Source organism: Carya illinoinensis, chromosome 13 (assembly GCF_018687715.1).
Source record: "Carya illinoinensis cultivar Pawnee chromosome 13, C.illinoinensisPawnee_v1, whole genome shotgun sequence".
NCBI lineage: Eukaryota > Viridiplantae > Streptophyta > Magnoliopsida > Fagales > Juglandaceae > Carya > Carya illinoinensis.
In genome coordinates, this window is record NC_056764.1 from 14,606,293 (window position 1) to 14,621,921 (window position 15,629).

Genomic DNA, 15,629 nt, shown 5'->3' on the forward strand with positions numbered 1-15,629 from the left:
TCAGTTATTATGGATAAAGTAGCTGTCTGGTAATTTTATAGGAAAAATTTATTTTAATTTTTTTAATTTTTTTATAATAAATATGTAGTGTGTGGATGATAAATAAAATAATTTAATTAGTTTAATAAGAATAAAATAAAATAAAAAAAATAAAAAATAATATTTTAATATATAAAATATATGATGTAGGATGATGTGTAGCATTTTCCAATTTTATAGTCTACGCTGCTGTGTGATTCTGCTTTCCCGGTTAGGTACACTCCTTTTTTTTCTTTTTCTTTTTCTTTTTTTTTTAATTCTGATTTATTTATTCTTTTTTTTTTAATCTGTTTTATTTATTCTGTCATAAAAAACGTGTTTTCTCCATTTAACGGGTGTTTAGAATTAGGCCCAAAATAATATTTAGTTAACTTCTTTTTAATTATTGTGTTTTCATAATGAGTTTAATTAGGTATTCTTTATTTATTTTATTAATGTGATTAATCAAAATAGTTATTTTATATTTAAAAAGTTATACAGACAATCACAATAGTAAAATATATAAAGAATACATAAAATAACTATATATAAAATTTTTATTTCATTATTTATGATGTAATACTAACTAATTGATATATACATAAAAAAAAATTAAATTTTAGTCACATCAAGAATGAAAATTAAAATTAAATGAATAATATTTTATTTAGACCCAAACATTCCCATATGGATAGTTTTTATGGCATAAAGTATAATCTAAATAAGATAAATTCCAAAGCAAAAATAGGGGCCCTTACAGGTTTAAAAAGAAAATGGGAATTTTGAGTGGATATATTAGAAAACTGAGATGGGATTGCCACAAAAAGCGGAGGGCGTGCTAGTAATTTCAGTAGAATGAAGTTGCGAGAGAGGGCCTTATCCATTAAGCCACTCGTCCGAAGTTCCGAACCTTTATAAAAGCAGATCAAAACCCACATTTCCAACACCCAAAGCCAACTCAGGGACAGGGACAGAGACACAGAGAGAACGTCGAAACTCCCTGCCTCGTGTATACAATCTTCAAATACGCATCCATGGCGGCCAGTAAAAGTTACTACGCTCGACCGAGCTACCGCTTCCTTCCCAATGAACGAGACCACCACTCTCCCAATATCGCTCACGAGTCTGCATTCGAACTCGATGAGTCAGACATCTACAACTCCGTACGCTCCAACTCTCCCGAACAGTTCCGCAAGCCTGTTTCGGGCTCCCGCCTTTCAAAGAAGTCCTCCGCCAAGCCTTCGCTTACAGACTCGTCCGACCACCTGGCCGGAGCGAATCCGTCCTCGCTGCCTGTGAGCATTCCGGACTGGTCGAAGATCCTGAGGAACGAGTACCGGGAGAATCGCCATGGGGATGGCGTTAACGACGTCGACTTGAACGGCGACGACGAGTGTGAGAACGGGGTGAGGGTCCCGCCGCACGAGTTTTTGGCTAGGCAGATGGCGAGGACGAGGATTGCCTCCTTCTCGGTGCACGAAGGCGCAGGGAGAACCCTGAAAGGTAGGGATCTCAGTCGGGTCCGAAACGCAATTTGGGAAAAAACCGGCTTCCAAGATTAGTAAATTTGAAGAACAGAAACGAAAAAAAGAACGAAAAAAATCACAGAACATCAGCGACAAATTACGGAATATTCAGTAGAATATCTTTTTTTGTTTTTCCGACGTAGTCCGATAGACATGTTCGTCTTCTTTTTGTTTTGTCATTAATTTTTTTTTTTTTTTTTCCTAGTTTTGGGTTTTAATTTTACGTCGTACGATGACTTAACTCTAAGAAGAGGAACATCTTGGACGATTGGCGAATGTAATTCTGACTCTCCAGACTGTTTTGGAATTTTGCAGATCGGGGATTTCGATCTTCATAATTTCCTTGAATTCTTCTCGTATAATGTCGTACACGTACGTAGTTTTTTTCTTTTTTCCGGTGTGCTGAGGTGGTTTGGTCCTTTTTCTTAAAAAAAAAGAAAAAAAGAAATTAAAGCGGTAATAGAAGTGGTTGAAGAGGGAGGTGGATGTTGGGGGCAAGTTGTCAATATAAATGGGATGTAGGTCCGGTGGTTCAATGATTGGTAGGTTTTGTGTACCCATGATCTAAGCACTGTATGGTGGGGTTGGTACGAAAAAACAAAATTAGTGAGTTGTGTTTCAATTTTTCGTCCAGAAATGGATGAACTACGGAGATATTTTTTTAAAAGGTTTCGAAGAATATTACCCCTTGAGACAATGCATGGAATTAATGGCTCACAAGGATGTCCACATGAACGTCCTTGCATGTCCACCGTGTCTGCAATTTGTGGACTTCATCTTGGTATAGGCAGTATATAATACGTACGGCATGGCGGAGTCAATGGCGTGCATTTGTTAGCTTGATGAATTCGGGGTTTTGTTGTTTGGGGGGGGGGGGGGGGGGGGGGGAGATAAGGGTGATCTGGTGGCATAAGGAAGGGTTAGGCAGGACCACTTGTTAGTGTTCGGTGGTTAGTCGTAATTCATTTAAGACGGCCCACGTACTTAGGACTTTAAAACGTACATCGGATTATTAACTTTTTATAATCCATCCCGGTTTGTCCAAACTGTTAAACAAGCACGCAAGAAGGTATTTTTATGTATTTTTTATATATTTTATTGATGTGATTAATTAAAATAATTATTTTATATTAAAAATAATGTAATTAATTATATTAATAGAGCATATAAAAAATATATAAAAATGGCTATATATAGAGTTTTTGTTACAAATAATCTATGCAAGACTAATATATTTGGAACTTTAAAATAGTTATTTTATATTAAAAAATAATACAAACTAATTATATTAGAGGAATGTATAAGAAGTATGTAAAAGTTATTATACATAGAGTTTTTGTTACAAATAATCTATGCAAGATTAATATATTTGGAACTTGAATAATGTTAAATACAACATAAATTTTACATATTTTTTTTAAAACAAGTGGAGTTTATAATTATAAAAATAATTTTTTTATATAAATCTCAACTTTATCTATTATTTTAAAAGAAATATGAGTTATATATTTTAAAATTATAAATATTATTTCTCTTAAAATTTATAAATAACATTATTTGTATTAATAATTTTTAAATTTTATTTAATTGCATAGATGAGATAAAGATGTGATTTTTTGTTAAAAATTAAATAAAATAATACTATAATATAATTTTTTGATATTAATTTTATTTTGATATTTGATAAATTTAAATTATTTATTATATTTTATGTAGAGATTTAAAAAATATATAATTATAAAATGAAATAAAATAGTGTAAATTTAGATAAACAAACGAGGTGTTTATTATAAAATAGCATAAGAAAAAAATTGCATGAAGTTGAAATTGTTCTCAAAATGGGTAATTGGATCATAACGAAATTAAAACTTTTATACGAAAATGACATGCAAACATGAGCGGTTGTAAATAAAACCAAAAGAAACTGCTGAACGTCATTAATAGAATTTAATGCAAGATTAGGCGACCAGAGCCACAAGAAAGAAAGAAAGAAAACGCGGAGATTTGAATAGTTGTCGTGTTGTAAAGGACAGTAGTAAGTAACTAACGCCAGAGTGCCGGACTCGACAGATGTTTTAAAGAGCCGAAGAATGAGAATATTGTGGACCGTTAGATTTTGGGGGTGGTTCGGTGGGAGCCACAGATAGTTGACCATTATTATATTGACAAGATATGATCCATCTGTCATCACTATATTACCCAGGTCCACTTTAGCGTTTTGTTCAAGCCCGCCTGTCGTTTTCTGTCTTTATTGTAGACATGGGAATTATGGAACTGTTCGCGGGCGGTGACAGACATGGCGTCACCCTAGACAATGTAGACATCATGGAATTTTTGTGAAACCGGCTTAGGATGCATGCATGGAAATTGTGATTATTTTATTATTTATTCTTTCCTCTTTCACTCTTTTTCAACCTTCACGTTTCACGTGCTTTAAATAAATACAGAAACCGTGAGGCTTGCTTGGTTTGAGTCGAAGGAAATCCGAAACAAAAGCTCACGCTTGTCTAGTTTACTTTTCTAGGGGTAATAATTCCTTTAAAGTGAAACTCTCGTGACTCGTGAATTGCTTTTATGAGAACATATAAAAATAAAAAATAAAAAACGAAAATGACCGATTCTATTTTAATTTTAGATAAATTTACGAGGGGTAGCACTAGTAATATAGCAACAATTATTTTATAATAATGAAATATAATTTCATATAACTATCTTTTATTTTAAATAATATTGTCAAAGTGTTGCCGGTTAGAGCCGCTGATGAGGGCTAAGAAATCCTACTCCCCAACTGCGACGGGACTCCTCTCACAAGAATCAAAATCGGATGATTGTAAATATATGTAAAATTGTTTGTTTAGGTTTTTAGAATATTTTTTTTTTTTTTTAATTTGAAGAAAAAGAAGAAGAAATATTGTATATATCTGTAAAATTGTTTGTTTTTTAGATTTTTAATGTAGACGATGATAAGAAGAAAGAAGAAGGAAAGAAATACAAAGAAAGATTGTATATGTATTTTTTAGATTTTAGATCTATTGTTTAGTTTTTTATGATTTTTTTAGGTATCTTTTTTTTGGAATTTTTAGGTTTTTTAATCAGAGTTTTTAGACATATGTTGATATTTATTTTAGTACTTTCAGTGTACTATTTTTCTTTTCATTAAAATTTTAGTGCGTATGAAATATTGCAGAAATTTTTTAAAAAAAAATTAAAAAACTAAAATCGGATTCCCAATTACAACCTGTGTATAAACCAAATACCTTCCCAAGTTGTAACAAGTTTGAGCCAATGCATATCAGCTGATTTTAATAATTCTTATGCGAATTTGGAGATTGCCATGCATCCGGTTTCGTATCCAGATGCATAACCCTACCTAGTTCTCTTATATATAATTTTGAACTATAAGTTCTACGTATAGAAATTCGTATGTGCACATGTTTTTTAATTTTCAACAATTTTAAATGAAGTTATAAGGTGATAAATCAGGAAGGAATGACCACCTCGATGTTGCAACAATGACATGATGCTTTGGATGATAAAGGTGTAGCTATGAATTTGATGAAAGTGTGGTGCATTAATTATAGGTAGATGATTTATTGAATTATCTTGGTTGTCTATGCAATTTGAATTGCCTTTTTGTATATCGCAAAATCTGAGGATGTGACTTTCTTTTCTTTATTTAATCTATGAAGATCTTGACAAGAAAATCTTTGAAGAAGAACAAGTATTGTATGTGCAAAAGGTTATAAAGTCAATAGGAAGAAGAAGAAGAAAAAGAAGAAGAGGAGGAGGAGGAGGAGAATGATTGTATATGTCTGTAAAATTGTTTGCTTTTCAATTTTTTAATCTAGAAGAAGAAGAAAAATAAGAAGATAAGAAAATTAGAGAATGATTGTATTTGTCTGCAAAATTGTTTGTTTTTTAGGTTTTTAATCTTTACTTACACTTTTACTTTTTTAAAATTTTTTCAGATCTGAAGAAAAAGAAGAAGAAGAGGAGGAGGATGAAAATAATTGTATGCATCCGTAAAATTATTTATTTATTTTTTTTAGATTTTTAGTCTAGAATAAGAATAATAAAAAGAAGAAGAAAAGAAAAACAAAGAATGATTGCATTCGTCTGTAAAAAATTTTGTTTTTTAGGTTTTTAATATTTACACTTTTACTTTTTTAGATTTTAGAACTATTTTTAAGTTTTATTTTAGATTTTTTTGGTATTTCTTTTTTTCTTGATTGTTTTGTTAGATTATTTAGGTATATGTTCATACTTATTTTAGTACTTTTAAAGTACTATTTTCTTCTTATTAAAATTTTGTTGCATATGAAATATTGCAGATTTTTTTAAAAAAATAAAAATAAAAAACTAAATGGGATACTTGGTTACAACCCGTGTATAAACCAAATAGCTGCCCAGGTTGTAGCTGGTTCTAGCCAGCAGGTATCTACCGACTTTTAAAATTCAGATGCGATTCCAGAGATTTTCGAGTATTGGGATTCGTATCCGTATCTACAACCCTAATTAGTTTTGTTTTACTATACTGCGAAATTGTACTTTCGAGTTAAAGAAAAAAAACATTTCTCATTCTTTTCTTTGTTTTCTCTAAAATGTCATAAACATTTTAGAGCAAAACAATTTGGCAATTAAAGGAAAAGATTGTTGCTACCCTCATTCATATATGCCCTTTATTTTCATGTTGCGTTGAACATATTCCTTCACATATATATGCAGATGTAAGCATGGGGTACTTCCATGTGGTGAACATTGACTACACTTATTGGGTATGCAATTGGAGGGAGTGCACACCCTTTTATATGTAGCCAAGGGAACAGATTTGTTGCACAAGATGATAAATTCAGCAAAGAGGAAAATTTCAAACCCCTCTTTCATAATAGGAAGGGTATCTCTGATACGTTTTCCTCTATTTTAACATAAATGTGATGTGTCTCTTTTTATGCATTGTGAATTTTTAAGTACAACTCAATTTATCCTCCTCTTGTGTTAGTCATATGAATAATAATTAGTATCAGAGCAATTACTCTTTTATGAGATTTATTATTTTTTGAGTTAAGATCTTATGACTAACATTGTAGCTACATTTAGTGAACGTCAATCTAGCAGTTGGCCTCCACTATTTTGCGAAGATAATTACACACTCTGAAAAGTTAGAATGAGAATTTTTCTTCAGACTCAAGGTCGAAAAATTTAGAGATGTATTGTAAAAAGACCTTATATCTCAACAAAAGTTATTGACGGAGTAAAGGTAAGAAGAAAACCAGTGACCTTTTCCCTAACCCTTTGCTAGCAGAAACATATGCAGCACTTGAAGCCTCCCTTTTCTATAAATCACTAGGCTAGCCTGATCTAGTACTGGAGGGAGACTCCCTACAAGTTGTTAACTACTTAAAAGCTAGCTCAGCTATTGATTCCTATGTGGGGACACTGATTAGGGACATAAAGACAATCTTAGATTCCTTTACCTCTTGGTCTGTAAGGCACCTTGTGAGAGCTAGTAACAATGTAGCTCATGCCTTAAGTAAAGATGCACTAGGCATCATTAGAAGTATCTCTTCTCTGGACACCATCCCCTTTTGTATTAGAACCTTGTTATAATTCAAATCCTTTTAAGGTTTTATTCTAAAATAAAAAATAAATAAATAAAAAAAGCAAGAAGAAAAGTTGGATCGTGAAGATGAGAGAATTCTGACGTTGAATTTAGCAGCTATGAATCTACTATATAATGTTCTCAACGAGAATGAGTTCAATAGAATAATGATTTGCAAAATAGCGAAGAAAGTTTGAAATAATTTGGAAGTTATTTATAAAGGAACTTTGCAAGTTAGAGAATTAAAAATTTATATTTTTACTCATAAATATAAAATATTTAAGATAAATTATGATGAATCTATTTTTAATATGTACACTCGTTTTACTAGCATCATAAATGTAACAGCCCGCTAGAAATTCAATTTAAGGAATTTCTATTGACTTTAGGAACCTCGTGAAAACTCTGTAAGTTTACACGAATCGACTAATCGCATAAATTTTAGCCTGTCAACATAGTTAGTGTTATCACTCACTATGGTGCCAGAAATGCGATTTTAATTATTTGAGATAGTTAAAAGTGTTAGAATACATTATAGTCTACACCACTAGGCTTAATTGAATATTTAGAATTTTTCAGTACTAAGTTTATTACGTTTATTTTTGGAGTGAATAGTAACCTCGGTAAATGTATTGAGCGCAGTGTTTTCAAAATCATAGTGTGAAATGTCCAAATTAGGATAGCGATATTTTATTTGGACACTTGGCAAGATCTTAACCACACATAATGAATAGTATTAGATACTTGGCACAAAGAGAAACCATTAGATGGAATTGTGAAGGAAATCAAGGTGTGAGATCATGACACCTAAGCAAAATACACATTTGAAAAATATCTTAAGAATAGAGATTTAAAATACACATAGAAAGATTTTAGCCACCTTACTCTTCCAAGTCTACTCCACATTTGGAAAATATATTGAGCTGATTTTTATAGATATTATTGGATAGAATATTTTGAGATAATATTTTAGAGATATTTTGGGTAGGAGAAAACCACACTCAACTCTCAACTCCAGCCTTATCATCTCCCTTATCTCTTCCATAAGCATCTCCAGCCATCACCCACAAACTTATCTTCATTTACACATTTCTTTAAAAGAATATCAAACATTCTCTCTCGGACAGCTTTTAGGAGTTCTTTTGCATGCCCATTTCGAAGCTGTTGTAAGTGTTTTATCATAAAATCTCCTTCATATAAGTTGTTCCTTTTTGAGTCTAGTTTACATGGATATCTTATTTGCCCCATTTGAAGATCATTTGGTCAGTCAAATATTGTGTAAACTATAGAAAGGTCATTCTGGGAGATAAACTGGAGAATATGTTATAGTTTGGAGTTTTTGACCAAGCTAATGGATAGATATTGGTCCGAAATTTTTATGGAGTATTGTTAACATGTATATATGACTATTGGTTGAGGATTTTTGCATGATTGAAGGTTTTGATGAAATATTTGCTTAGATTTAGAAACTTAGAAACTGGAAGAAGAAAAACAGTTTCTATTTTGAGAAAGTTTAACTCTTTGGTGGTCTAAACCTATTCTAATGACTTTGATAATTTTATTGGAGGATCCTAAGCATCTTATATACATGTTATAGTATTATTTTGAAGATATTTGATATTAGTTTCAAAGATATGAAATTTTATGCAAAGAGATATTCAGATAAGCCAAAGTGTGGATGTTTTTGGCTAAATTTATGTTTTGGTTAATTTTTAACCATGTGATCTTGAATTAGAAGCTTATATATGTTTTAGGACATCTTTTTAAACCATGTGATGGTTTGGTTTGAAGATCACATATTTATAAGTCATAGATCAAAAGGTTGATCAAAACAAGTTGGAAACAAAAATCAATAGAAATAGCATATGAGAATTTCGGCCCTATGGAGTTTTAATAGTTGTGATTAGTTTTAAATTTTTCTAAATTGATATTTGAGTTGAGGATAAAATTTACATGAGGCATGTAAATTTTGGTGACTTTTGGAGTTAGTATGCAAAATCCTTAAGTTATGGGTAAAACGGTCATTTTCCTACATGTAGAAAGTAAAATGGAAATTTTACTCTTTAAGTTAGTATTTTTCCATATTTCAAATTATTAGTGATTTAGTACTAACTTTTAGAATCACTAGTTACAGTTCCTCGTGATCGCGCTTGAGGTTTTATAAGAAACGCGGAGATCGAGATAAGTTAGCTTTTAACTTACTAGCAGTCTACTGTGTATGTGTGCTAAGTAAAAGAACTACAGTGTATGTATGTGTGTTATCATATATGTCATGCCACGCCAAGTTATCACGTAATTGTTTATTATACAGAATTTATTCTGTCATCAATTTTTATCTGTTACATAATATATTCTGTTATGTATTACTGTACATTACAAGTACGTCATGCTAAGTATGCCATCTATTACATGTATGTCAAGTCATGTAATATTCACTGTTGCAAGTATGTCATGTTAAATATGTTGTCTATTATATGTTATGCCATGTTACGAAATGTTTCTATCTCAAGTTAGTCATGTATTTCAAGTTATGTTCAAGTCACGTTTCATCTTGAGTACATTATGTTTGTGTAGAATACATGGGGCCACAACAACTGTGGAGTATGTATTTTACTATAATTGTGATGCGTAGAATACATGTGGCCACAACAACTGTGGAGTATGTATTTACACGTAGAATACATGGGGCCACAACAACTGTGGAGTATATATTTTTCATGTTAAGTCAAGTTTGTGTAGAATACATGGAGCCACAACAACTGTGGAGTATGTATTTATACGTATAATACATGGGGCCACAACAACTGTGGAGTATGTATTTACACGTAAAATACATGGGGCCACAACAACTGTGGAGTATGTATTTTTCATGTTAATTCAAGTTTCAAAGCAAGTTCATGCTAAATCAAGTTTCAGATCAAGTTCATGTCAAGTCAAGTTCAGTTCATGTTTCAATTTAAGTTAGGTGAATTATGCTATGTTGTACTCCAAGTTATGCTTTAATTACTTATAAATTTGATTATGCATTTATGCTTTTACTGTCATCCATGCATCATTAGCTTGTGTGGAAGTTTTTTTGTTAACTTACTGAGATTTGTAATCAAATCTCACTTTGGTAGTCCCAACTACCATTCCCCCCGAATGGTAGATCTTGTTACAGGACCTGAAGGAGAATCAGGAGCTGATCAACTAGACACAGTTGACTAAGTGACGGTGCGACATAAATGTTGATATAGTAATTAACGTAAATTACTACTTATACGATTGAGTTGCATCTCTACTACTTTTTGGATCATAACCATTTTGGACTAGTGTTGTGATCTTAGTTGTTCAATGGATTTTTATGTATGAAGTATGTTTTAAGCATTTGGGATATTTTCAATTTGGTGCATAGTATTGCTAAAGAAAAAATTTATCCGCTGCGAATATTGCATATTGTTAGATGCATGTTAGGAATATTGCATCTTATATGTCATGAACGGGGGCAGGTAACCTTGTGTTGCATGTCTCGACGCTTCAAATGTCCGTCCGATCCCAAACGGAATTTGGGGGCGTCACAATAAACAACTTAACAACTCTCGGCAAAGTTTATTCAAACATGCAAATAGTAAGAAAAAATCTCAACTCTTTGCCAAAACGTTGAGAATCAAAAGTGACAGTGATTCTTGAAACTATAGACTTCAAGAAACTCTAAATAAATGAACTTATCGAATCACTTACCACCATAAGTACACATTAAAAGAGGAAAAGAAGAAAGAAAATCAAAGAAGAGATTGGCACTTAAAACTGTTTCTCATGAAAGCAAAAGTAATGAAGATGAGGAAAGTGATGACAAAATGGAGAAATTATGATGATAACAAGAAGAATTAAGAGATTCTTAAATAGAAATGAAACTTCTTCAAAGAAATCCTTCAAAAAAATTTTCAAAAAAAAAAATACAAGTAAAAATAACTCTTTAACTTATTATAAATGTAATAATTCTGGATATATTAAGGTAGATTGTCCTCTACTAAAAAAAAAATCAAAACAAGGGCAAGAAAGTAATTGAAGCTATATGGAATGATAACTCAAGTAGTTCAGATAGCGAAATAAACAATGTAGAATAAGCAAATCTTTATCTTATGGCTAAAGATGACCTTGAGGTAATAAATTTTGATAATATTGAAAATCTTTCATATGAGAAATTGTAAAATATTTTGGAAGAGTTATATAAGGAACTTGAAAATTTGGGTCTCGACTATACTATGTTAAAAAAAAAAATTCTTTAACAAACGAAATCGATATTTTAAGTAAAGAATACATTGTTTTGAAATATAAAAATCATAAGTTAAAGAAGAAAGTGACTGATGAAGGATTTTCAATATTATCAATATGTGTTACCTCAATGTCATCTTTAACCATAAGACAAAAATTTGCTGATTCTTTATTGTCTGCTTCGATATTTAAGCTACCTGAATCATCATCCCATGTAACTTTCATTACATTATAACCCTTGTTTCAATCTTTGTTTAGCAGAGGACAATCTGCATTGATATGTCTAGGCTTATTGCATGTATAACGAGTTTAAAAGTCATTTTTACTTTATTTTTCTTGAAAAACTTTTTAAAGGATTTCTTTGAATGAGTTTTATATTTTTTTTAAGAATCTCTTAATTCTCCTTATCATCGAAATTTTTTCATCTTTGTCATCACTTTTCTTATCTTCATCATTTTCGCTTTAATAAGGAATAGTTTTAAGTGTCAAGCTCTTTTTTGACTTTTCTTCGTTTTTTCTTCTTTTCAATGTGTACTCATGGGTAGTAAGTGACCCTATGAGTTCATTTATTTCGAGTTTCTTGAGGTTTATAACCTCAAGATTCGCCGTCACTTTTTATTTCCAGCATTTTGGCAGAAAGTTATGAATTTGTTTTACTATCTCCATGTTGGAATAGATTTTGCCTAAAGTTGTCAAGCTGTTTATAATATTAGTAAAATGAGTGTACATACTAGAAATAGATTCATCATCATTCATCTTAAATATTTTATATTTATGAGTAAAAATATAAATTTTTAATTTCTTGACTTGTGAAATTCTTTCATAAATAACTTCCAAGTTATTCCAAATTTCATTTGCCGTCTTGCAAGCCATTATTCTATTGAATTCATTTCTGTTGATAGTATTATATAGGAGACTCATAGCCGCTGAATTCAATGTTATAATTCTCTCATTTTCACGATCCAACTCTTCTTTTTCCTTTTTAAGTCTTTACTCCATCAACAACTTTTGTTGGGATATAAGGTTCGTTTACAACACATCTCCAAGTTTCTCGACCTTGAGTTTGAAGAAGAATTCACGTTCTAACTTTTCAGAATGTGTAATTATTTCTGCAAAATAGTAGAAACTGACTACTAGATTGATTTTTATCAAATATAACTAGAATATTAGTAATAAGATCTTAACTTAAAAGATAGCTAATATTACAAAAGAGCCCTTACTCTGATACCAATTATTGCCTAGATGACTAACACAAGAGGGATAGTGAATTGAGTTGAATTCAAAAATTAACAATTATAAATCAGATACACAATATAAAATATGAAAAAAAAAATATGAAGCAACAATAAATATAAATGGTAAGGGTAAGAGAGAAACAAACTCAGTATTTTAACAAGGTTCGGCCCCACTACCTACGTACTCGCCTCAAGCTACCCCTTGAAGATTTTCAAATTTACTATTCAACCTTTTTCATTTAGAGATAGAAACCTAGCTATTACATTTTTTAGCACACAACTACAAAGAATCCGCGTAGAATACCCTTTGCACTTAAAATCACATTACACGTGGTAATTCAACTATTACATGTATAGAATATCTTCTACACTCATAAGGGTTATACACATCCTTTTAATGATATAAGAGCGGATAATGGGTAGGTTATCAGAAAACACTTATCTATGAGTGAAATAAGAATAATACAACGTAAACTATATATCTCTCAAAATGAATAAGGGTTAAGGCTTAATGCTTAGAGAAAAGAGATTGAAAATTTTTAATGAATGTTATATACTCTTATTGTTATTAATTTGAATATCTCAATTGAGCTATTTATAGGCATATGAGATTTCATATTCAAATTTAAAAAGTTTCACATGTCAAAAATAACAAATCTCATTCACTTTCCAAAAAATTCAAATAAAAGTTTCTCCTTTTTGCAATTATCAAAGACAAGATCTTTCACTTTTCAAAATATTCAAATCTAATCTTTTTACTTTTCGCATATGACAAAATGAGCATTATTTACTTTTCAAAATTTTCAAATAAAATCATATGCCTTTTGTAGAAGTAAAAAAAAGTATCAATCACTTTTGAAAATATTCAAACAAAACATACACATATAAAAGATAAGAATCAATTATTTTTCAAATTTTTAAAATTCAAACTTTTAATCATGTTATGCACATGTAAAGGATGACAATTAATCATTTTTCAAAAATTCAAATTTAATTTTAAAAAATATCATGCACATGTGAAAAATATAATTTAATGCTTTATGAGAAAATATTAATTTTGAGATTTAATCCAAATTTTGAATTTTTCAAAAGATGTACAAAATCACTCTAAAAGATTTATTTGTGAGTTTATTTCTTTTCTTGCTCATACTTGGTTTATTGATATGCTTGACTCCACTGTGTAGACAACTTGAGTTTGAAACTCTTTTATGTTTGAATTCATTTGTTATTATCAAAATTCATATGTAAACATATAATTATATGAAATTTGATACATTGGGTTCATCATGCATGTAATCTCATTTTGCTTATATTTTGTTATTAAATATTACAGTTATGAATGTGATGGGATAAGTGAAAGATATCATTGCCTCTCATATTGATAGCTTAGGTGCTACCACTTCACTATCATAATTTTTGTTATTTGTTGAAGGAGGAGTATGATGATCTCGATTGTAACATGTTGTTTTCATATATTTGTGGATTTTGTCTTATTGACCCATATGAGAGCTTCAAACTTAATAAGTAGTTCTTAGATAATTGGTCCTAATCAACATGCTTTTTTCCTACTCGCAGTTCAATGCTTCTTGATCTGATATGGAAACTTGACTTATCTCCTTTCATGTCTAAAATTGAGGAAGCAGTCTTGGCTCTAATGTTCACAAGAGAAACTAAAAGATAATAATTTTCACGTTAGAAATTGAGTGAATTTCTTTTGGATAAGTTCCTATTGATTGGATTTGCTTTGTTTGAAGTATTTTGTATCTAAGTTAATTAATTCTGAACTGTAAGTTCTATAGTTAGAAATTCCTATATGCACATGTTTCTTAATTTCCAACAATTCCAAATGAAGTTACAAGTTGACAAAACTGGAAGGAGTGGTCACCTCGCTATTACAACAATGACATGATGCTTTGGATGATAAAGGTTGGAGCTATGAACTTGATGAAGGTGAGGGTGCAATTACAAGTAGATGATTTATTGGATTATTTTGGTTGTCTATGTAATTTGAATTGCCCTTTTGTATATTGCATAACCTGAGGATGTGACTGTCTTTTCTTTGTTTAATCTTTGAAGATCTTGACATGAAAATCTTTGTCATACATCATGAAGATCTTCTATCCTCTTAAAATGTAACATTATTAGGACATACCTTTTATATCTAGGGAGAAGAGGAGATCTACTCTTTATTTTTATAATTCAAATTGCATAAAATATGTCATATTTTAAATGATTTCATCTCTCAGCCACTTAAATAGATAACCAGTTGAAACATGACATATAGTAAGTGTGACTGGAAAATAATGAAAATCTCGATGAAGACTAATATTTCTTCTATAATCTTTGTAACAGAAAATTATGACTTTCACATTAGAGAAATATTTTGGTCACAAAGAAATTTTACAAAAGTTAACTTACAAACTTACGTAGTTTGACTTTGTGTGTCAGTTCGTAAAGTTGTTTTATTATAAAGTAGATCTAATATATTATATAAAATTATATCAATTTGTATAAGTTCATTTTTATAAAATCACTGTAGTGCTTCTCTTCATATTAAAGCCATATACTCTTATTACATATTTTTATCTCAATGGCCTTGGCGTCCACCAAGATTCGTTAATGGGCCTAACAAAATATCATTCCAGATAAATTGGGTTTGGAGTCCGGCCCTAATTGACATTGCCCAACCCAATCCCTTGGGCTTTGGGTGTGGTCAGAAACTGATGATATTAGCAGCTAGCTGCGGATTTAAGGATCCATTCGTCGTGTTTGGGATGTACAAGTTTGTCAATGTCATAGGAGCAACCTAATTATTAGAAAAGAATAGACAAACAAAGAGACAGAAGGAAAGCAAAAAGCCATTGTCTGTTTGTGCAATAGGCCCAAAAGTGACAGATAATATGCTGTTTCCTCCGGAAATTTCTGAGAAGATAAATGCTACTGCCAAGTTGAGTCGTTTACTATATCATAATAATTAGGCTTCGAACGGGCCCAAGC

General features: G+C 30.8%; 1 protein-coding gene across 1 annotated transcript; it reads left to right on the forward strand.

Annotated features, from left to right (window-relative positions):
* The first annotated feature begins 947 nt into the window (after positions 1 to 947).
* LOC122290869 lies at positions 948 to 1,882 on the forward strand. Its single transcript, XM_043098538.1, has one exon. The coding sequence runs from the start codon at positions 1,053 to 1,055 to the stop codon at positions 1,578 to 1,580; it is 528 nt and encodes a 175-aa protein (XP_042954472.1). The 5' UTR covers positions 948 to 1,052; the 3' UTR covers positions 1,581 to 1,882.
* Positions 1,883 to 15,629: the final 13,747 nt, after the last annotated feature.

Coding starts and splice junctions, on each gene's coding strand:
- LOC122290869 (XM_043098538.1), top strand. CDS start 1,053: ATGGCGGCCAGTAAAAGTTACTACGCTCGACCGAGCTACCGCTTCCTT.